The sequence below is a fragment of the Mesoplodon bidens genome (assembly GCF_964165515.1).
Source record: "Mesoplodon bidens genome assembly, chromosome: 9".
Taxonomy (NCBI): domain Eukaryota; kingdom Metazoa; phylum Chordata; class Mammalia; order Artiodactyla; family Ziphiidae; genus Mesoplodon; species Mesoplodon bidens.
Genome location: NC_138166.1, coordinates 15,717,420 through 15,741,257, shown reverse-complemented (window position 1 = coordinate 15,741,257; position 23,838 = coordinate 15,717,420). Strand labels below are relative to the sequence as shown.

The 23,838-nt window shown below is 40.6% G+C and overlaps 1 protein-coding gene across 1 annotated transcript in view; it reads left to right on the top strand.

Moving 5' to 3' along the window:
* The window catches only part of VPS41 (VPS41 subunit of HOPS complex), a 193,655-nt gene that overhangs the window by 126,352 nt on the left and 43,465 nt on the right, over positions 1 to 23,838 (top strand). The window contains exons 11-13 of the mRNA XM_081243488.1: positions 17,610 to 17,707; positions 21,768 to 21,897; positions 23,378 to 23,493. Of these exons, the coding sequence (XP_081099614.1) occupies positions 17,610 to 17,707; positions 21,768 to 21,897; positions 23,378 to 23,493 (344 nt within the window). The remainder of the gene's footprint in view (positions 1 to 17,609; positions 17,708 to 21,767; positions 21,898 to 23,377; positions 23,494 to 23,838) is intronic.

Here is a 23,838-nt window from a genome sequence, read left to right as displayed (position 1 = left end):
CTGCATGCCTCAGTCATTTTCATCTATAAAATACAGAAAAGAATACCTGTCTCACAGGTTGTTCGTCAAAATTCCAAGCCTGCGTGCACAGCTCATAATACATTACTCACACTGGGTGTTGTCAGCGTGTGCCTTCTAAATATTTATTTCCCTCATCACTGGTCTGGTCCCAACTGCCATGGTCTTACCTGGATCCCTGCAGCAGCCTCCTAACTGGTTCACCTCTTTCCACGGTGAATTACTGTGCTCTGGTCCCCCGCACTGCAGTCAAAATACAAGTGAGTTGGTGTCACCACCCTTCAGTCCCTTCCCATTGTTCTCAGGATAAAGATGAGACTCCTTAGCTTGACCATGGGGATCTGCGTTGACCTTCACCTGCCTTTCTAGCTTCAGCTCATAACAAGCTTCTCCTTGGTCTCTGTGCTCCGGTCACACTGGCCTTCTTCCATCTGCCCGTGCTGCTGCTTCCCATCTCTCTAGAATGCTCTTCTTGCCTCTTTTTACTGCATGGACCCCTTATCATCTTTAATCACACCTCAGCTCAAGTGTTGCTTTTGTGGGAAGGCCCACTGGTCCTCCCTAAGCAGGTCAGATCCCCCCATGATAGGCAAGTAGCATTTCCCTTTCTAGCCCTTGTTTGAGTTGCAGTGATCGTGTGATTATTCAGTGCATTTCTGTCTCTTCCACCAGACTATAACCTCCTTGATTTTTTTGTTTTTTTGTTTTTTTTAATAGGATTTACTCTTTTTTTCTTAATTAATTAATTTATTTAGGGCTGTGTTGGGTCTTCGTTTCTGTGCGAGGGCTTTCTCTAGTCGTGGCAAGCGGGGGCCACTCTTCATCGTGGTGTGCGGGCCTCTCACTGTCACGCCCTCTCTTGTTGCGGAGCACAGGCTCCAGACGCACAGGCTCAGTAGTTGTGGCTCATGGGCCTAGTTGCTCCGCGGCATGTGGGATCTTCCCAGACCAGGGCTCGAACCCATGTCCCCTGCATTAGCAGGCAGATTCTCAACTGCTGCGCCACCAGGGAAGCCCCTAACCTCCTTGTTTTTGCTCAGTGTTTGTATCTCAGTTACCTGGCACCATACCTGGCACATAGTAGGTGCTAAATAATATTGGGTTGAATGAATCAGTGACTCTGGAAACAACTATTCAGGAAAAGTATGCCAAGGAGGCTATGCCACTACTTTTTTTTTTTTTTTTTTTTTTTTTTTGCGTTATGTGGGCCTCTCACTGTTGTGGCCTCTCCCGTTGCGGAGCACAGGCTCCAGATGCGCAGGCCCAGCAGCCATGGCTCACAAGCCCAGCCGCTCTACGGGATGTGGGATCTTCCCAGACCGGGGCACGAACCCGCGTCCCCTGCATCGGTAGGCAGACTCCCAACCACTGCGCCACCAGGGAAGCCCTATGCCACTACTTTTATAACTTAGTTTTAGGACCTAGTGCCAAAGTTGCTCAAACAGAAAGGGTGAGAATTGACCGACTTTTGTCAGTTAAACAGAGTAAAAGCTCTTTTTGTTTTATTTAGAGCTGAGTAATAGGAGACAGTTTTGTGGCAGAGAAGTTGTGCCATGTTATATGTCAACTGAAAAGTTTATTTACCCATTTGGGTGGTGGATGGGGAATATACATTTGATGGGTTGTTATAATAGGATGAAGCTGAGATAAATCATTTGCACATGACTGTACTTTTTTTGAAAATTTTTATTTATTTATGGCTGCATTGGGTCTCCGTTTCTGCACGTGGGCTTTTTCTATTTACGGCGAGCGGGGGCTACTCTTTGTTGCGGTGCGCGGGCTTCTCATTGCAGTGGCTTCTCTTGTTGTGGAGCACGGGCTCTAGGCGCGTGGGCTTAAGTAGTTGTGGCACATGGACTCAGTAGTTGTGGCACACGGGCCTAGTTGCTCTGCGGCATGTGGGATTTTCCCGGACCAGGGCTCGAACCCGTGTCCCCTGCATTGGCAGGCGGATTCTTAACCACTGCGCCACCAGGGAAGTCCCATGACTGTACTTTCATAAACAGAGAAAGATGTACCCACCAGGCAAATATGGTTGTAGCATTTAAATCTGAGATATTTTATACTTGAAGTTGGAAGTTGGTGGTAGGGTTTTAATAGTTTTGCTGTTCTCTTGTTTGTTTTGCCTGAGAAGGATAAATACATAATTTCATAGTTCGGATTTCTCAGGGTCTGGATGAAATAGGCAAATACAGAATATAATAATACTGAGGAACTAGGTAAGACTGAGAACTAGAAGCTGAAGATAATTATTTCAGTAGCTCTATTTTCTGCCCCTCCCCTGCCTACCAGAATAAAACCTGAACATCTCAATGCATAGTGTCCTGAGAGGTAAGTATTAGAAAATTTTAAATACAGATGAGTTTAAAAAATAAATAAATAAAAAGGCAAGAACTCTGGGAACTTTAGGATGTAAAAATTGCCAGGATGGGCTTCCCTGGTGGCGCAGTGGTTGAGAGTCCGCCTGCCGATGCAGGGGACACGGGTTCGTGCCCCGGTCTGGGAAGATACCACATGCCGCAGAGCGGCTGGGCCCGTGAGCCATGGCTGCTGAGCCTACGCGTCCAGAGCCTGTGCTCCGCAACGGGAGAGGTCACAACAGTGAGAGGCGCGCGTACCGCAAAAAAAAAAAAAAAAAAAAAAAAAAAAAAAAAAATTGCCAGGACGGCATAAAAATGCAGCAGTGTCATCTTCTTTCCTTAGTTGGTGCTTGCATACTAGGTATGGGCCATTGTGCTATGTGTATTACCTGCTTTAGTTCACTGTCACAGCAGCCCTTTGAAGGGCAAGTAGTAGGCTTCTTATTCTATGGATGAAGAAAGCTGAGGCTCAGAGTGGTAAACAAGTCCAAGGTCTTACTGCTGTGGCATTAAAATGGATAGAATCTGGGCTTCCCTGGTGGCACAGTGGTTGAGAGTCCGCCTGCCGATGCAAGGGACACGGGTTCGTGCCCCGGTCTGGGAGGATCCCACATGCCGCGGAGTGGCTGGGCCCGTGAGCCATGGCCCCTGAGCCTGTGCGTCTGGAGCCTGTGCTCCGCAATGGGAGAGGCCACAACAGTGAGAGGCCCGCCTACCGCAAAAAAAAAAAAAAAAAAAAAAAAAGGGTAGAGTCTAACCCTGCAGAACAACCAGGCAGGGAGGCCAGGCAGTTTGCCAAATTCCTGTCTGATCTTGATAAGGTTGCTTTACCTCCCTAAGCCAGACTTTCCTCACCTGGCCGTCCAGTGGTTCAGACTCCATGCTTCCATTGCAGGGAGTGTGGGTTCGATCCCGGGTCGGGGAACTAAGTTCCCACACACCGTGCAGTGTGAACAAAAATTTTTTTAAAAATAAACAATTTAAAAAGTAAAATGGAGATAAAACCTACTGTCTCAGAAAGTTGGGAGAATTAGACATGGTTCTAAGGTCTGTAACACTGTCCTTGGCACACAGTAGGTGTTCACTGAATCACGGTGGTTATTATCACCGTGCAGACCTCCATCCCAGCTCCATGACTGCTAACAGCCGGCCCAGTGGTGGCCTAGATCCCTGGGATCACATTATTAAAGTGTGTTTTGTCTGTACAACAATTTCCGTGAAATAGACCGTGTGTGAGTACTAACAATATCACATTAGGGACATCTTACTACTATGGTTAATGGTTAAGTACCATTTTTTCCCCACTTGAGAGCAAACCTTTAAGAATATAAACCATTTCCACAGCAGGAGGGAAAGTGGTTTAGATAACGAGTCCTTGACTAGAATAAAGGAAAAGAGAAATGTTAGGAGGTCTGGATTACAATTTGCTTTATGACAGTGTAAACCACTGTACTTTAGTAAATGAGGTGAAAATGACATTGACATGAAAGAAATATCTGTGGCTGTACATTACGTTTCTTAGAAGCCAGATGTTTATAACTCTTCCTTATAAGTCAGAGTCTCAAAAACAATGCAAAAGTTATTCCTCTCAATAAGATATTCTTGTAAATGAAAGCTAATCATGATAATAAAGATGAAGCTTACTGGCCAATCTCTAATCCATGAAGACATAAGGTTACATAAGGTTTGGGGGATGTCATTTCTTCTTCCAAATTACAGTTTTAAAAGTAGGTTGTGGTCCATGCCTGCTGTACTTATTTTAACTTAACTTGGGTCTCTTACTGTCACAGGACTCCCTAACTCTCTGGCACTTTTTACCAAAGTCGTCCATGTTCTTAACGGAATGGTAGCTGGGAGCTGATACTATGTTGTTGGGAAATGAAGCCAATACTGGTGTGTCATTTTGGGGGCATCTACCGCCAAGGGCAGATAATTTACATGCAAGGAATTAATGATTGACTCCCTAGTCTTGATTTCATATGGAAGTCTACTTCAAAAAACATAATAATCAAGAGAAAAGCTACATGGGAATCTACATAAAATGACAGAGAGAAGCCAGGAAGAAAGAGAAGGAGAAGAAAATAAGGGACATCTTTTTCACTTTAAGTAGAGGCTGTATTGTTAGTTTATTATATGCTGTGGCTCTATTTAGTACATTGTTCTATTTTCAGCCTCTTGATTGACTTGGAAATTGAAGGCCTTTTTGCGTGGTGGAAGAGAGCTGTGAAATTAATGCCTTTCTTAGATCTAAGTATCTCTATCCACCTGTTAGCATTCTCACCCAGACACACAGGTTCCAGCAGTGGGACAGTTCTCCCGTGCCTGTGAGTGACGAGGCTCACCTCCGTGTCTTAAGTCTCAGTAGAAATCAGGACAGTTCAAGGTGTCCTTAAGGATCTAGCTCTGTGTGGTTTTCTGTTCTGTTAGAATCCAGTTTGATTCTGTCTAATCTATTAATTCTTTTGTTCTGCATTGAATTTTTCCCCCAGCATTTTTAAATGAAAATTATTAAACATAAAAAAAAACTAAAGAATTTTACAGGATCTATTTACTCTCCTCCTTGATTCCACAGTTAAGATTTTATTATACTTGTTTTATTACACGTCTGTTCCTCTATCCATTTGTCACTCAGTGCTGGAGACTCAAATACTTGTTGGAAATGGAGTTAATAAATTTTCTCTCCCATAACTAGCGTTAAGAAATTGGAAGCACCTGAAGTAGGAAGTATATTTTGTTCATTTTATAACAACTACCACCAGCCACATGCTTAAATACATTACAAACAGAATTTTATTTAATCTTCACAATGGTCCCAGTGGGTAGGGCTGCTGTCCCATTTTATAGGTGAAGAAGCTGAGGTTTAGAGGGACCAAGTAACCTGCTCAAGATGAGGACATTCGGAAGCAAAGAAGGCAGCATTTGAACACAGATAAGCCTAGTTTCAAAGCTGTTTCTTCTCGCTGCTGTGCCATGCGTTCATCCATGCATGCCCTCCGCCTAGCCCCAAGCCCTCATGTGCAGCCAAAGTAACTGATGAGAAGAAAAGCAGCTTGCTGCAGGCACTCAGATACCAACCATGGGGCAGAAATTCTCCAAAGACCCTTTAAATATGCAGTGATGATGTCTGCTCCACTGTTCTTCAAACAGCCAGATGAAATGGACATGCAGTAGATTTGTTTTTTTATTTTGGTTCAAGTGAAGTCTCTCATTTAGAAAAATAGAAATTTTATTTCCCCTTGTTGTATTCTGGGACTGACAGGTCTTCATCATTTCTCCTCCAAATGCTTAGGGAACCTCTAGAACCTAGTTGCCTTGGATGGCTATCAAAAGTGTTTCTAAGGAAAGGAAGTCAAATCCAGACGGTGATATGATTCTTTCAGCCCTCTTGTGTGCCCTTTCTTAGTGTTTGGCTTAAGTTTAGTTGATGCATCAAGGTAGTTTTGGATTTTTTTGTTGGGGTGGGTGGTTAGGTCTCTGAATGTGTGTATGTATGTGTCTATTTTTAAATTTTATTTTATTGTGGTAAGGACACTTCACATGAGATCTACCCTCTTAACAAAATTTTAAGCGTATGTACAGTACACTTTGTACCCGTTGATTGGCAACTTTCTTTTTCCCCCTCCCCCCCCCCAGCCTTTACAACGACCTTTACTCTTTGATTCTATGAATTTGACTATTTTAGGTACAATGTTTGTCTTTCTGTGTCTGGCTCATTTCACTGAGCATAACTTCCTCAATGTTCATCCAGATTGTTGCATATTGCAGAATTTTTTTTGAGGCCAAATAGTATTCCATTTTACATATATAATATATACCACATTTTCTTTATCCATTACTGTGTCGATGGCCATTTAGGTAACTTCTGTATCTTGGCTGCTGTGAATAGTGCTGCAGTGAACATGGGAGTGCTCGTGTCTCTTCAAGATCCTGATTTCAGTTCTGGATAAATACCCAGAAGGGCGTTGCTGGGTCATATGGTGGTTCTATCTGAATTTTTTTTTTGAGGAAACTCCACACTCTTTTGCACGGTGGCTGCACATTTTGCATTTCAACCGACAGTGCATAGGGTTCCAACTTCTCCACATCTTCACCAACACTTGTCAGCTTGTCTTTTTTTTTTCTTTAATAGCCTATTTACAGCTTAAAGTATAACTATTTCATTTTGAACCTTTTGACCCAGAGGTCTTTGACCATCCCCTTGTCTGTGGTCTAAGCAGTGTGTGGTCAGCTTCTCACAGAGTCACTCTTTATCAGTGCTGCTTCGTGAGTGCTGAAGTTTAGTATCTGAGATAATCGCATCCGCTTAGCTTTGTCACAGCGTATGCTGAATATCGATTAGAAAATATAGAATTAAATTGCAGGCTAAACTCATTTTATATAGCTCTGATTTACATGTAATAGTGGCTCCTGATTTGAATGTTTGTGTTATTTTGTCCATTAGCTGTTCTCTTCTGTTTCACTGCCATATATTAGGTCTTCTCCTTAACTTGCTGACATAAAGCATTGTAAAGTCACTTTTACTTCAATGCGTCTGCTTCATAGCAGTCCCAAGGATGTTAAAATGGGAGTTCCAAATGTATTTTCTTAGCTCAGTCGTCATGCTGACAGAGTGTCCAAATTTCTCAACGTTTATAGACGTTATATCTAGTTGATTAAGAGATACTAATATCTGGTTATTAAAGGGTCAGATTCTCTTGGGAATAAGGCACTATCATAAACGGACTTCAGTGCTTTTTCATATGTGAATATAAGACAAGGGAAGATAATTATTCTTATTTACAAATTGCTTGACAAACTTTGTTTGCTTCTTTAAGAATCATAGAAACTAAAATCTATAGGGTATTACTTTATTTAGCTCCAGTGAAGATACCAAATCCTTCTGGGTCACATTTAGCTAATGGGCATTTTGCAACCAGCAAAGGGAAAACAAGGGCCCCAAATAAAAAAGCAACACAAGTTCAATGTACTGCAGTGCATGGGAAATTCAAGAGGAGGACAGGGCACCCTGGCTGCGTGCAGAACTGGCAGAAAGTGGTCAAGCCCTTCACTTCGTCTGTTCCTGCTAAGGTAGCGCCATTTTCCCCTTAGCACCTCTGTGTTCTGATTTATGTTTTCTAGTGTGACATATCTAGGAAGAGTAAGATTTCAAATTCTACTTTTGCTGGCCTTCTACTTAAGGGACCTTAGTCAAGTTACTTAACATCACTGAGCTTCAAGGCCCTTTTAAAATGTATATAAGGTATTATGCTGGAAAAAGATGATGTATGTGAAATATTTAACGTCCTGCTTGTCAGTATAGCAATGTTCATTAAATAGAAGCTATTATTAATATTACTATTCTATTTCCTTAGAGGGGAAAACAGTGGTTTCTTTTAACAATCAGGAGACGAAAACATTGTGTTTTATAAAGTCAATTGAAAGAGAATGGGGAAAGATATAAATAAGGATTTACTGAATTATTCTGAAGAGGTTAATACATTTCATGATACATTTCATAGGTACAAGTAATAATGAAGACTATGGACTTAAATATCATCTCTTATAGGTCTGAATACAGTGATATTAAGTGAGATAACCTAGTTATGAATTATTTGGAGATGGTCTTTTTATACAGAGCCAAATAAAATCTCGACTTTTATTCTTTACAATTTAATATACATTAGTGTTTTTTTAATCTATTTTAATGAAGTTTTTTTCATGAAATTTTTTTGAATGAACATTTTGAGAAATGTTCCTCTCTCATGTATAACCAGCATTCCTGCCCTTAACAGGCACATCTAGTCATGGTTATTGCCACTGTTCCCACCCCCATCTCCACCCCTCTGGGAATAAATTTTCCTGCTTTGTATTCTTTCTTGCTTTACACCTGTTTCCATTCTTGCATAGCACGTGGTATTTTAATTATTTCTTTAGCTTCTAGACTCACAATCTCTTTTAAGTCAGAGGCAAACTCTTCGTCTTCCTGATGCTTCTGGAAGAGTGTCTTCTGCCTAATTGGTGCTCAGTAATTCTTTATTAAGTTGTTGATAACTCTCAGAGATGTAAGACCCAAGGTACAAGAAGGCTCTGTCTTATTCACTTTTGTTTCAATCACATGCCAATCATTCAGAAACTTAGAGCATGTATGGTATTGATGGCCCAACAATATTTATGCATTTGTGACTGTAATCCCAGCCCTGGCTTATATCAAGTTGGTGTCTAACCCTGATATGTTAACATTTTGTGCTTGGAGGATTCTGAGAAGATGGTGGTAGCGGCCACATAACTGTTCCATCCTCCTGAGTCCTCAGGAACAACTAGATCATGCAACCAAAAACCCGTAGACAACACTTACAGCAAGGTAGCCCTAGGAACCCCAAGATACGAGCAAATGGCAAAATCCACCAATAGCCATGGGACCCGCTATGGTTCCAGAGGGAGCAAGGGGGCTTCTAATGCACTTGAGATCAGGAGATTTCCCAGACAATCTGCAGGTGTTTTCTGGAAGAGACCCAGGCTGCTCTGAGATGGGTGGGTGCAGGGCTGCAGTTAGGGTGAGGGGCTCGGGCAGCCCAGCAGCCCCTGGGAACTCTTACCGTTGAGTGGCCAGTGTTTCCTGCCAGGGCCGGGCTCACGCAGGAGAATAAATCCTGAGCAGTATGGGCATGATAGAAACAAAGAGAAGGTCCAGATAAAAGTGGGGAGGGGACAGGGCCAGGAAATCTCAGAAAGCAAGGGACCAGATTTTTAAAACTATGTGAAAACTATGAATGAGGGAACCCTTGGAGGTTAGAAGAGTTATCTCAGTTCCTCCCTCCTCCCAAGAGATCAGTGGCTGATTTCACCTAGAAACAAGTGCAGAAAAGTACCAAGGTCAAATCCCATACTAAGGTTTAAGAAAAAGCGAATAAGGAGTAGAATGACATCCTTGGCCATGAAAGCACGCCAGACAGAAACACCCACAAAATCGATCATGACTGTAATTTACTGTTTCAGAACAAGCTACAGGATAGTTTAAAGAAGTGATGGGGGCTTCCCTGGTGGTACAGTGGTTAAGGATCTGCCTGCCAGTGCAGGGGACATGGGTTCGATCCCTGGTCTGGGAAGATCCCACATGCCATGGAGCAACTAAGCCCGTGCACCGCAACTACTGAGCCTGCGCGCTAGAGCCTGTGAGCCACAACTACTGAGCCCACGAGCTACAACTACTGAGCCCACGAGCCACAACTACTGAAGCCCATGCGCCTAGATCCTGTGCTTCACAACAAGAGAAGCCACCCCAATGAGAAGCCTGCACACCACAATGAAGAGTAGCCCCTGCTCACCTCAACTAGAGAAAGCTCGCGTGCAGCAACGAAGACCCAATGCAGCCAAAAATAAATTTAAAAAAAAAGTGATGGAAGGCATGAAAGAACAACAAAAATCGGAACTAAAAAAATTTCAAATGAGGTGACAGAACTCAGGAAACATTTATAAATAAAAGATTGTTTCAGAAATGAAGGTTAAACTGGAAGGAACACAGGCGCAAATAGACACAAAGACAATGCTGTAAGAAGAGAAATAGAAGAGGAAAAAAATTTTCATCACAAGTTAGGGGAAAAAAAGATTTATGATTAAATGATAAATACTGAGGCAAAGATAATTCAGCCTACAAGTAAGAGTCATGGAAAACAAAACAAGGGAATGGAATAAATACCAAAAACAGTAATTCAAGAAATATTTCCTGAAACTACAGAGAAACAAAACTAGAAACTATAAATTAAAATAGTACAGTTGTGTATCTGAAAATTATGACCCACGATGAACATCTTCAAGATATATTTGAGTAAAATTACTGGACTTTAAAGACAATGGGGGGCATCTGGACCTGCACTGTCCAATATGGTAACCACTCGCCACTTATAGCTGTTAAGTGCTTGAAATATGGCAGGTGCGGGCTGAGATATGCTGCATCTAGGATTCCAAAGACTTAGTATGAAAATGAAAAGTAAATTATCTCATTAATAATCCTTTATGTTGTTAAATGTTGCAATGACCATATTTTGGATATGTTGCATTAAATAAAATACTTCTTAAATTTCACCTCTTTTTACTCTTTAATATGGCCACTATAAAACTTTAATGTTATGTTTTTGGCTTGTGTTAATATTTTGTTGGACAGCACTGATCAAGAACTCAAGCCCCTCTTCTAGATCAGAGCTTTGTACACAATTGTCCTCTTTCTGGATCCAAAGAACTTCCTTGAATAAAATTTTTATGTGAATAGTCCCTCTGAAACTTTCTTTCTCTTTCTCTCTTATTCTGCATAGAATCTCTTTTTTCCTTGAATTATTTCTTCTAGCATGTCTAGGAATACTTTATTCTCCTAAATAAACCAGAGCACTGCAGGCCTTTCATCCCCATCAGGATGAAGGCTGTGTTGCAGCTGTAATGTGCATCTTTGCTTACCTCCATCACAATCCCAGGGACCCCAGAGCACTTCCTGCAGGGCCCCAGAGCCATTGACTCACTTTCAGAACTCTTTGATCTGAAGAATAGCTACTGCCTTTTGTGGCTGCCTCTAGAAATTCTGCATTTTTCTCTCCCCCCCCATCACCCCCCAACTTTTGCTTTCTATTTTGTTTTAGTGCTTTCCAACATAATTTGTCTTTTTCTTTATGACTTATCTTTTCCAGAGAATGGAAAGATGAGCTTCCATGGTATGAGACCTATAAACCACCTGTATTCAAACTGGTTTTCCTTTGGAAAAATTTTTTCATTAGTTATTAAAAATCATTGTCATGTGGAGAAAAATAGAATTTTAGAGAAAATAAACGGAAACTTCAAGTGTTCCACTAAATTTTGAAGTAGAAAGGCAGTAATTACTTGAAGATACTTTATAAAGCCAGTCCGTAAAATTTTACATAATTTATGTATGTTCCAGAAGAATAAATACTACCGTTCAGTGTTTCTTTCTCTAAATCTGTTCATTATTATCTGTTCATTAAGAATAGTCCTTACACTTTCCTGTTCATTTTTTTAAATTTAATTTAATTTAGTTTAATTTAATTTTATTTATTATTATTATTTTTTTGCGGTATGCAGGCCTCTCACTGTTGTGGCCTCTCCCGTTACGGAGCACAGGCTCTGGACACACAGGCTCAGTGGCCATGGCTCCCAGGCCCAGCCGCTCCGTGGCATGTGGGATCCTCCCTGACCGGGGCACGAACCCGTGTCCGCTGCATCGGCAGGCGGACTCTCAACCACTGTGCCACCAGGGAAGCCCTGTTTCTAGATTTTTTGATGATGGCCATTCTGACCAGTGTGATATGATATCTCATTGTAGTTTTGATTTGCATTTCTCTAATGATTAATGATGTTGAGCATTCTTTCATGTGTTTGTTGGCAATCTGTATATCTTCTTTGGAGAAATGTCTATTTAGGTCTTCTGCCCATTTTTGGATTGGGTTGTTTGTTTTTTTGTTATTGAGCTGCATGAGCTGCTTGTAAATTTTGGAGATTAATACTTTGTCAGTTGCGTCATTTGCAAATATTATCTCCCATTCTGAGGGTTGTCTTTTGGTCTTGTTTATGGTTTCCTTTGCTGTGCAAAAGGTTTTAAGTTTCATTAAGTCCCATTTGTTTATTTTTGTTCTTATTTCCATTTCTTTAGGAGGTGGGTCAAAAAGGATCTTGCTGTGATTTATGTCATAGAGTGTTCTGCCTATGTTTTCCTCTAAGAGTTTTATAGTGTCTGGCCTTACATTTAGGTCTTTAATCCATTTTGAGCTTATTTTTGTGTATGGTGTTAAGGAGTGTTCTAATCTCATACTTATACATGTACCTGTCCAGTTTTCCCAGCACCACTTATTGAAGAGGCTGTCTTTTCTCCACTGTATATTCTTGCCTCCTTTATCAAAGATAAGGTGACCATATGTGCGTGGGTTTATCTCTGGGTTTTTTATCCTGTTCCATTGATCTATATTTCTGTTTTTGTGCCAGTACCATACTGTCTTGATTACTGTAGCTTTGTAGTATAGTCTGAAGTCAGGGAGCCTGATTCCTCCAGCTCCATTTTTCGTTCTCAAGATTGCTTTGGCTATTCGGGGTCTTTTGTGTTTCCATACAAATTGTGAAATTTTTTGTTCTAGTGCTGTAAAAAATGCCAGTGGTAGTTTGATAGGGATTGCATTGAATCTGTAGATTACTTTGGGTAGTAGAGTCATTTTCACAATGTTGATTCTTCCAATCCAAGAACATGATATACCTCTCCATCTATTTGTATCATCTTTAATGTCTTTCATCAGTGTCTTATAATTTTCTGCATAGAGGTCTTTTGTCTCCTTAGGTAGGTTTATTCCTAGATACTTTATTCTTTTTGTTGCAGTGGTAAATGGGAGTGTTTTCTTAATTTCACTTTCAGATTTTTCATCATTAGTGTATAAAATGCTAGAGATTTCTGTGCATTAAGTTTGTATCCTGCAACTTTACCAAATTCATTGATTAGCTCTAGTAGTTTTCTGGTGGCATCTTTGGGATTCTCTATGTATAGTATCATGTCATCTGCAAAGAGTGACAGCTTTACTTCTTCTTTTCCGATTTGGATTCCTTTTATTTCTTTTTCTTCTCTGATTGCTGTGGCTAAAACTTCCAAAACTATGTTGAATAAGAGTGGTGAGAGTGGGCAACCTTATCTTGTTCCTGATCTTAGTGGAAATGGTTTCAGTTTTTCACCATTGAGGACGATGTTGGCTGTGGGTTTGTCCTGTCAATTACAGGAAAAGATCTGTAAACAATACAAACATATGGAGGCTAAACAATACACTACTTAATAACGAAGTGATCACTGAAGAAATCAAAGAGGAAATCAAAAAATACCTAGAAACAAATGACAATGTAGACGCGATGACCGAAAACCTATGGGATGCAGCAAAAGCAGTTCTAAGAGGGAAGTTTATAGCAATACAATCCTACCTTAAGAAACAGGAAACATCTCGAATAAACAACATAAACTTGCACCCAAAGCAATTAGAGAAAGAGGAACAAAAAAAACCCAAAGTTAGCAGAAGAAAAGAAATCATAAAGATCAAATCAGAAATAAATGAAAAAGAGATGAAGGAAACGATAGCAAAGATTAATAAAACTAAAAGCTGGTTCTTTGAGAAGATAAACAAAATTGATAAACCATTAGCCAGACTCATCAAGAAAAAAAGGGAGAAGACTCAAATCAATAGAACTAGACATGAAAAAGGAGAAGTAACAACTGACACTGCAGAAATACAAAAGATCATGAGAGATTACTACAAGCAACTCTATGCCAATAAAATGGACAACCTGGAAGAAATGGACAAATTCTTAGAAATGCATAACCTGCCGAGACTGAACCAGGAAGAAATAGAAAATATGAACAGACCAATCACAAGCACTGAAATTGAGACTGTGATTAAAAATCTTCCAACAAACAAAAGTCCAGGACCAGATGGTTTCACAGGCGAATTCTATCAAACATTTAGAGAAGAGCTAACACCTATTGTTCTGAAAGTCCTCCAAAATATAGCAGAGGGAGGAAAACTCCCACACTCATTCTACGAGGCCACCATCACCCTGATACCAAAGCCAGACAAAGATGTCACAAAGAAAGAAAACTACAGGCCAATATCACTGATGAACATAGATGCAAAAATCCTCAACAGAATACTAGCAAACAGAATCCAACAGCACATTAAAAGGATCATACACCATGATCAAGTGGGGTTTATTCCAGGAATGCAAGGATTCTTCAATATATTCAAATCAATCAACATGGTACACCATATTAACAAATTGAAGGAGAAAAACCATATGATCATCTCAATAGATGCAGAGAAAGCTTTCGACAAAATTCAACACCCATTTATGATAAAAACCCTGCAGAAAGTAGGCATAGAGGGAACTTTCCTCAACTTTCCTGTTCATTCTGACACCACTGTCTCTAACCAGCCCTTCATGGATTCAGCCTTAATATAAAGGATACACTAAATCATGATAGATCTTCAAACAGTCCTGTTTTGTTGCATTACTAAGTAGTAATGGAAAAACAGCACCCTGAAATGTTATTCATTCTGAAATGTCTTTTTTTTTTTTTTTAATGCAGAGTAGCTGTAGACATTTTCCTAAATTAGGACCTCATACCGGGAAATGAGTCCTCTTTTTTACATGATATCATTACTAATGGGTATTAATGGAGATGAATTTCTAAGTGGTAGATTATTCAAAGGTAAGAAAAGCAGCCATTATTTTAGAACTCTTTATTTGTGACTCAAAGGGTGCGACTATAATTGCAATTTTGTTTTCCATAAGAAGATTTCTGTTGATAAGAAATCATTTTAATAAAATGAGAAGAATTATTTAATTGCAGCTGTATCTGAATGGTGATAACTTGCTTAACTGTGCCTCTGGAAATGTTGACAACACTATTTTTATAAAATACCACATCTTTTCTTCGTAAGTAACATTTTTTTTTTTGTAATTTAGTCACTTCATGTCATTTCTACCTAAATTATTACCTATTTTCAATTAGTAAAGTGGTAGGATTTAGTACTTAATAAATAAGCATTTTGTTATAGTATCTGGAATTGAGAAGGAAATATCTGCTTCTTCACATCTGTCCTTATTTTCTTTAAGAACACATTAGATTTCTTATTATGTTCTTAATTAAAGAACAGGAAGTTTTCTGTGTTATTCATGCAAGCTCTCAAGGACAGAAATCAGGATGTAGAGGAGGAAAGATTTGGGTAGAATTGTTTTCTAGTTTCTCTGATCTGTATCTTACGGCTCATTCATATAAACCAAAGCCTTGATGTGGATTTGGTTACCTTTAGGAGGGATACTATGTGATGTTCCTTGTCAGTGAGCCTAGGCAGCCCCTTTGGCGTCTCAAATGGGCAGAATACCTCGTTCACCCACCATTTCTTAGATGATGCTCTCCCTTGGGTGCCTATGGCAGACAAGCCCATCAGAGGCTCCATGTGATTCCCACGAAGGTCTCTGTAGCATCTTTTTTTTTTTTTCTTTTTGCGGTATGCGGGCCTCTCACTGTCATGGCCTCTCCCGTTGCGGAGCACAGGCTCCGGACGCGCAGGCCCAGCGGCCATGGCTCACGGGCCCAGCCGCTCCGTGGCATATGGGATCCTCCCAGACCGGGGCACGAACCCGTATCCCCTGCATCCGCAGGCGGACTCTCAACCACTGCGCCACCAGGGAGGCCCTCTGTAGCATCTTTGATTGCTCTTCATCCAAGTTGCTGTATGCGTAGCATTTCAATGATGGAATGCAATTTAGTAAAAATACACAAGTCCGTCTCTACCAAAGAGTTTATGCAACCTCGGGAGTGCTGGCGTCCAAAACCTCCTGTTAACCGGCCCGTATGTCTTGATGAATGTGAAACTGTCACCTCTTTGATCAGTAGGTCATGTGTGGCCCACACTGTTCAAGAGCATCTGCACATTCCAACCCCTCTGTCTCCCCCCCTCCCCCCTGCCCACCCCCCTACATTCATAGGGAGCACTGGAGAAGCTTCTCCAGAACCTTCTGTGCCTGGCTACACGCTGCACTGCTCATCTCTGAACACGTGGTTGTGGGAAGTTCTCTACGCATGTGCTTCATGAGAATATTGATCACATCACCACTTTACCAAAAATTATTTTCAAGTGCCTAGATAAGAATAGTCAGTGCAGGTTCAGCGGGTGAGCAAACAAGTCTTCGTGGCAGAGCTGGCACCATTTGGACTCCCATTGTATGGCTCTGTCCAGGGCACCCTGACCACCTATGCGATCCCACCCAGGACAAAGCTTAAGAAATGTTATCCTTTTTAATATTTATGTTATTAACTACTTAGTGTTTTTTTGATTATCCTCAGTCTCATTTTGGTGTGAAAATAAAATTTTGAAGACAGTTAAATAAGGAGCAGGCATTAAACATCAGCAGAGTCAAGTAACACTAAGTGATTTACGAGGAGGATGGAGAGGAGGAAGTAGAAAAATTCAGTACTGCCTCAGTTTATGTGTTATGGGTTTTATTTCTATTCTGATACCTTTATTTATACATGGGAAAAGCCATACCCACAGAAATTAAAATGAATTATCCAAGTTCAGTGTAATTGCAGTTATGACCCAGATTTCCTAACTTCCCTTTCAATATTGTTTCCAATATGCTACACTGACTTCCCCTGCTTTGGAAAAGGTGGTCATTTTATCATAAAAGTTAACTCAACCTGAAGCTAATACCACAGAACTGTGGAGAAGAACTGAATCAAGAAACTCTTAGAAAAAGTGGTGGTTTCAAATGAGAGTTTACTCTCAAATGAATCTGTAAGTGCCGTGTATGATTCCTGGAAGAGTCTTTTCCTGGCACTACTATTGTATCAGTTGGCTTTGCTGCATAACAAACCATCCCAAAGCTTAGTTGCTTAAAACAACAGTCATTTATTATAAATATTACAACAGCTAGTCATTAGAATCATACTGTAGCAATATTTGTACTTCTACCATTGAGCCTTCTATAAGATCTTTGAGGTCCATTGTAATTAAATCTATATACCTCTTAGGTGATGCAATAGAAGAAATAGAACTTCTTCTACATTTTAATGACTATCTTTTAAAAGGAAAGAGAAATTTCTTATTTTCTCTGACCTTTATTTCACTGAAGAATTAATGGAGTTTCATCATAATGTAATGTGTATTTATACCTTTTTTCTTTTAAGTCTAGATATAATGTTTATTAAATGTTAAAAAAGGAGTAATAGTTTCATAATTACAAATAGCATTTCTTGTGACCATGATACCACTGTAATGCCCTAATTGTGAAAGATTGAAATTTATGTTCAAATTATTTAAAAAGTATTTTTGTCATTAGTAATATTTTTAAATTATTTAAAATATTTTTTAATATTTAAAAGTATTGTTATCGATAATTGTTTACATTGGGTTTTATGGATTTTAAAGTGTCTTCATGGGATTTAACTCTGTCATTTTTAAACTAGATAGTGTCCCTCTTCACCATTCATGCTGCTGTTATTGTCGAGTTTGCTTTTTATTTGTAATAGAAACTTTCAAGCATAAGTTCCCAGATAGTCTTTTGGGCTACTGATTATTGTCCAGAAAGTATGTTTATCTCTGCCCCCTTTTTGTTAGATTTCTAAAATGAGTCCATCCTGCGTTCGTAGTCGACGTGTCCTTTCCTTTGCGTGCTACTTTTTGCTGCTAATGGTGGATCTTCTCTCCCTTTTGTTTGCAGTGTCGCAGTTTGAAACTGAATTCTACGTCAGTGGCCTGGCGCCTCTCTGTGATCAGCTTGTTGTACTTTCCTATGTAAAGGAGGTTTCCGAAAAAACGGTAATTTTTTTTCACCCCAAATACAGTAGGGTGGGTTCATTTGTAGCATTTTTACCCAGATGAAGTTGCCCATGAAAGAACTTAGCTTGTCTGAGCAGAACTTCCTGACCTATAAAACAACGTCAGCAGAGATTACCCTGCAGGCTTAATGTATTTACGTTTCAGAAGCTCCACTCATTGGTTGCCTTGTTCCTTTTGCCAAGCAAAGGGGAGTCTTTTTTTTTTTTTTGCCTTCCCTTTTTTCCATCTCTCTTGGTATTTTCCGTCAAAAGGAATGAAGGATTCCTCTTGCCAAAAGGCCAAGAAACTAAACTGACACTGTGCATTAGCAGAAATGACAGCAATGAAGTTGATCTGTAGCATCAGCAGGGGTCCCTGTGCTCAGAGTGAATTACAGAGAGGGTGGTCCATTATTTCCTGCGATCCAGATATATTTGTTTGCTTCCCAGTGGCCCAGTGATTCTGAGTAGCTTGATTCTTGCTTTGAAATTAGATTGTTGCTAAGTCTCGGTTATCACTGCAAATGACGGTATGAAATGTACGGCTCATAGGAAGCAGCAGAGAACCTGCATTTCATTATACATGATTTTGGAATGAAGCCTGTTACAGGGTCCAGTGGAGGGGCCTGCATACTGAGTCTTTCTTTGAAGCCTAGGTCGGCCCCATTCTCAGTTTGTCTTTATTGTCAGAGTCCAGAGTTCCTGTCAGGAAGGGGCCAGGGGTGGCTTCAAGGCATAAACAAGGAGAGTTTATTGTAAAGGATTTTCTTTGGGATGCTGTGGTATAAAAGAAATGCAATTGATTGTCTAGCCTTTTACAGTGAGTGGGTTCTCCTTGTCTGTACGCTCTCTCTCTCTCTCTTTCTCTCTTTTCAAATAGCAAGGAATAAAATGGAGAGAAAAACCCTGGGAGTCCTGGTTTTGAAGTGGTAGCTGCTCTCCAACATTCCTCTGAGCGAGCTCTTACATCAGGAAGCCATCGCTATAGTAACCTGGAGCTCTGGGTGCCCATGTTGCTAGGCAATGGGATGCAGTAGACTTAAGTGAACACTCAAACCTGCTAAAATCAATAGGGCTGGCTTCCAGCCCTGTGCAGGACATCAGTTTATTATTATTTTATTTATTTATTTTTTTTGAAAATAAAAGCATTGGCTCCGGAGGGAGTAAATACAGTGCTTTTTGATGGGGAATGTGGGGAGCATTCAGGATGTGATTGAAAGACATAAGGAAAGAGGCAGTAAAATGACAAAGGGAAGGCCTAATAAACGGTTGACCAAAGAAAGAAAGAAGGGAAGGAAACCTTTGTTAATAAGAGGGAGTATTGGAAAGGAGTAAAAACCAAGAAAAGCCAACCTCAAAGAGCAAATTAGAAGATGGAATTTTTTCAGAGGAAGAAGTGAGGGTCTTGGAGGTGCTTTAAAAATGTGTGTGTCAGTGTATATAACTCTTCATTTTCTCTAACACCAGAGGACACCTGAAATCCTTAAATATGGAAAGAACTGATCAAATTAAGGCAGAAGGAATAAAGAAGCAAGCTTGGGGCCAACCACGCCCCCCTTTTCTTTTTCACATCAAAAAGTTTAACTGCAACAGTAAACAGAATTCATTTTTATATCAATTGTAATGTTATTCCAGCATATTTTCCTCATTACACCTTTTACATATGTGCCTGTTCCCACACAGTTGCAGTGATAGTTACAAGCTCTTCTGTGTGGCCATAATTCTAGGAGCATCGTTCCATTCTCTCTGCATATGGCTGTGCAGTCTCCCATCATCTTTCTGGTGGTTGTGAACTGTTTCATCTGGTTGATATAACCTAATTTCTGAAGCTGTTCCCTTAATGTTTTGTTTTTCTTCCATTCATTAATAAAGCACGTGTGTTAAGAATGGTGCTCAGCGTGGAGTATCAACGATCAACAAGACCAAATTCCTGCTCCTAGGCAGTTCACGCATAAGCAGGGCTGTTAGACCAGTGAACAAAAGTTGTAAAGTAATGATAAGATGGATTTCTTATCCATCACCTTGTTGATGGATTCCTTATACATGTGAAGGAGCTATTTATATGGTCTAGCAAGGTGATTTTCTTTTAACATTATTTGGTTCAATTTTTTTTCTATTTTGCTATTCTAATTTTGATATTTTTTGTCATTGTTATAGCTGTTAATTTTTTAAATAGTCAAAATTTTCATGTTTTTCCTTTTTGTTGTTTTAAAAGCAAGATATTTGTCATTTCTCCACAGATGTGATAAATTATCCTGTATATTCACTGGGGTTTTTTCCTCTAATAGTGGATCTTTCATAATTGCTTTTTATTTTGGATTGTTTTAAATATATGAGATGCAAAGCTGACATAATCGCTTCTCAGTTAACCTAACAAAATTGATCAAAGGAATCTTCGAGGCTTACTGTTTTACTGGGGAGCCTTGGAGAGTTGGGAGTAGTTCTGGATTTCTTTCATTCTGTTCCTTTCATCTGTGTTCTCTATACCAGTGTCACACTGCTTTAGGTCTTGCTGCTTTGGAAAATAGTCAAGTGTATCTTTCATGCCTCTGTGCTGAATATTCAAAGAGCTTGAGTTTTATAGTCAAACAAACTTGATTTCAAATCCATAGTCCCAGTTTTCCCACAAATCCCAGTCTCACTGTTTACTTATATAACTCTGACCTCAGTTCCCTCATCTGCAAAATTAGGAAGAACAATACTTACTGGAGGGTGACTTAAGGACTCAGCGAGAAGAATCTGCGGACAGTCACCTACTAGGCTAGTGAGATGGTCATAGGCCCTCAATAAGGCATCTTTTCCCCTTCTATCTTGATCTAGAACGACAGTGTCCAAAACTGTAGTCATTAAGCTATGTGCCTATCCAAGTTGAAATTAATGAAAATGAAATAAAATTTAAAACTCAGTTTCTCAGGCACAGTCATCCCATTTCAGGTGTTTGATGGCCACTCGTGACTCATGTCTACCACGCTGGGCAGTGCAGGCACAGAACATCTACATCATCTCGGCAAGTTTTGCTGTAGACGTAACTCTTAGTCTCTGGCTTCTCAGCATCCCCAGTGAAAGGACTGGTAGTGGCAGTGGTCTGGATCGTGGAGCAGTTCATAATGTAATTTTCACTCTGTCTCATATTTGTGAGGAAGATGTAACAGAGTTATCTAAGGATGTGGTAGCCGTCCCTTGGAGTTGAAAGGGCTGCAGTGGTAGACCGTGGACATAGTACAGTGGTACCTGTCCTGTGTATCTCATCCAAGAGGTCAAAATAAACCCCTGCTATGAGGCCATCCACAGCAGGTGGTGAGAAGGGCTTACACCTGCCGAATTTATAAAACCAAAGCACTGGGCTTCCCTGTTGGTGCAGTGGTTGAGAGTCCGCCTGCCGATGCAGGGGACACGGGTTCGTGCCCCGGTCTGGGAGGATCCCACATGCCACGGAGCGGCTTGGCCCATGAGCCATGGCCGTTGAGCCTGCGTGTCCGGAGTCTGTGCTCCGCAACGGGAGAGGCCACAACAATGAGAGGCCCACATACCGCAAAAAAAAAAAAAAAAAAAAAAAAAAACCAAAGCACTTAATTATGGCTACCTAGAATTAATTTGTATCATTTTTTTAAATATGCTGTGACACTTGGCCACTTAGTATCCATGTGATCTTGCACAAGGCACTACTTTTCTTTTTTTTAAATTAATTTATTTATTTTTGGCTGTGCTGGGTCTTCGCTGCTGCGTGCGGGCTTTTCTCTAGTTGCGGCGAGCGGGGGCTACTCTTCATTGGTGCGTGGGCTTCTCATTGCAGTGACTTCTCTTGTTGCAGAGCACGGGCTTCGGTAGTTGTGGCACGCGGGCTCAGTAGTTGTGGCTCGTGGGCTCTAGAGCACAGGCTCAGTAGTTGTAGCGCACGGGCTTAGTTGCTCCGTGGCATGTGGGATCTTCCTGGACCAGGGACTGAACCCGTGTGCCCTGCGCTGGCAGGCGGATTCTTAACCACTGCGCCACCAGGGAAGTCCCTAATTTGTATCATTTATAGAAATGTAATTCAAATGAGGCTTTCTTTTTCCCCTTAGGAAAGAGAATACTGCGCCAGGCCCAGACTGGATATCATCCAGCCGCTTTCCGAGACTTGTGAAGAGATCTCTTCTGATGCTCTGACTGTGAGAGGCTTTCAGGAAAATGAATGTAGAGATTATCACTTAGGTGAGAGACATCAAGGATCTGACTCACGTTATTTCCTTTATTTATGTTTTTTCCCCTCCACTTGAGTAGCACAACCAGGAATTTACATTAAGGTGCTGAAAGGCTCTTGGAGCCTATCGGGGCAGGCCTTTTATGTTGAAAATGAAGGCATCAAGGCTCAGAGATGCTGTAGAACTTGCTTGAGTTCCCACAGCAGACGGGAGGGGTAGAGATGAGGCCAGGACCAAGGTGAGGAGGCTTTGTGGCCTTTGTTCTTGTATTTGGTCTCCTGTCCTAACTATTTCATGTGACACCTGACTTACACTGATGCCAAGCAGTGTGGTTCTCTAGTTGGCGTATCACTCCCAACTTTATATCCCTAGAAGGTGTACTCTGGGTTGCCAAAGAAATTGTCTTTCTTTGACCGAATGCTCAGAGCTTGAGAGAGCGCCTCATACATACTAGGCTTTCACTGAGTATTTGTTGAGTGGATGCATGAATGCACTTAGTCACTGCTTGGAAATAAAGGGAGAACCATTGCTTTATAGTCATACCAGCGGCCTCTGTGTTTTGGTGTCATCATATCCTTGAAAAAGACATTGATGGAAAAATAGAACAGCTTTGGCTGTTGAGAAATTCTTTCCTGCTTTAAAAAACAATAGACACGTTTTGAGAATATTTTCAGTTCTCATTTTGGTCAATGAAGAAATATGCTATATCTGTTAGAGCTTTCTTATATGAAGCCCTTGATCAGCTGAGAAATGGGAGTGTATATTCTGGACTTAGCAAAAAGCAAATGTGATTCACAAGTGAAAGCATCCAGTTGAGGTATTTTTTGCTCAGAGCAAACTCTGCTGCACATTTAGAAACCCTTCAGAACAGGTTTTATAATTGAATTCTTCAGGAAACCCTTACCATCGGCATTGTGCACAACATGCTGAAATGATAGATGATGTCTCCAGGGCTTGGGGCATCTGTCATTTATGCTTTAGGTGGCCTTGACCTTGAAGAGGAGGAAACATTTATCGCCCACTGTGGGGTGTAATTGTTCTGTAAAAATAGAACTGTGCTGTAAATGGCCATCAATAAAGTTTATATACAGTAGATAAATTATATACAATAGACATGGAGAATTTTGAGCGCTATCTTTCAGCTGAGGTCAGAACGTTAATATATGAAACAGAATTTTTAAGCCTACCTTATTTTTTTCAAGTTTTTTTGGTACCTCCTCCCCCCTTCCCTCCCTCCTTCCTCCTTCCCTTCCTTCTTTTTTCATTCAAATCATTTTACGTGTAAATATTTTTTAAAGCACTGGAATAGACTCTATCATCCTCTACCCTGTCTCCCACCCCTACCTTCAAACACAGCCAAACACATTTATTCCAAAGGTAAGAGAGTTTTCTGTTCGCTTGTAAGTTGGGTAGCCTAACCCTGTCCCCCCCAAACCACTGCCAAGGTTTCTACTGTTGAGTCCCCCAAGTTGTTGCTCTCTTATCTCTAGAATACTCGGAAGGGGAGTCACTCTTCTACATTGTGAGTCCAAGAGATGTTGTCGTAGCCAAGGAACGAGACCAAGATGACCACATCGACTGGCTCCTTGAAAAGAAGAAATATGAAGTAGTTTTGCTTTTACTTCAAAGTATTGACACGTCGGTAACAGAGAGGGGCTAAAAGGGCTTTGTAATAAATCTTTCACGTAGGTGAATTAGAATGTTCTAAGCTAGTAACATGTAGGAGGCCAATAACTTTCCGATACTCTTTTCGCAAGTTAGGGGGACTAAAGACTGCAAGGAGGTCGACTGGCCTTACTGTTCAGTGGAAGAGGCGTTGGTGATGGAGGGAGGGGTGGGTTCGATCCAGCCTACTGATAAGTTTATTTGGTGGCCTTTCAAGAAAAATAAAATAAAGCTAGTATTTCAGAATCATCCATTTGGATATTTTAGTGAAATCATTTATTTTGTG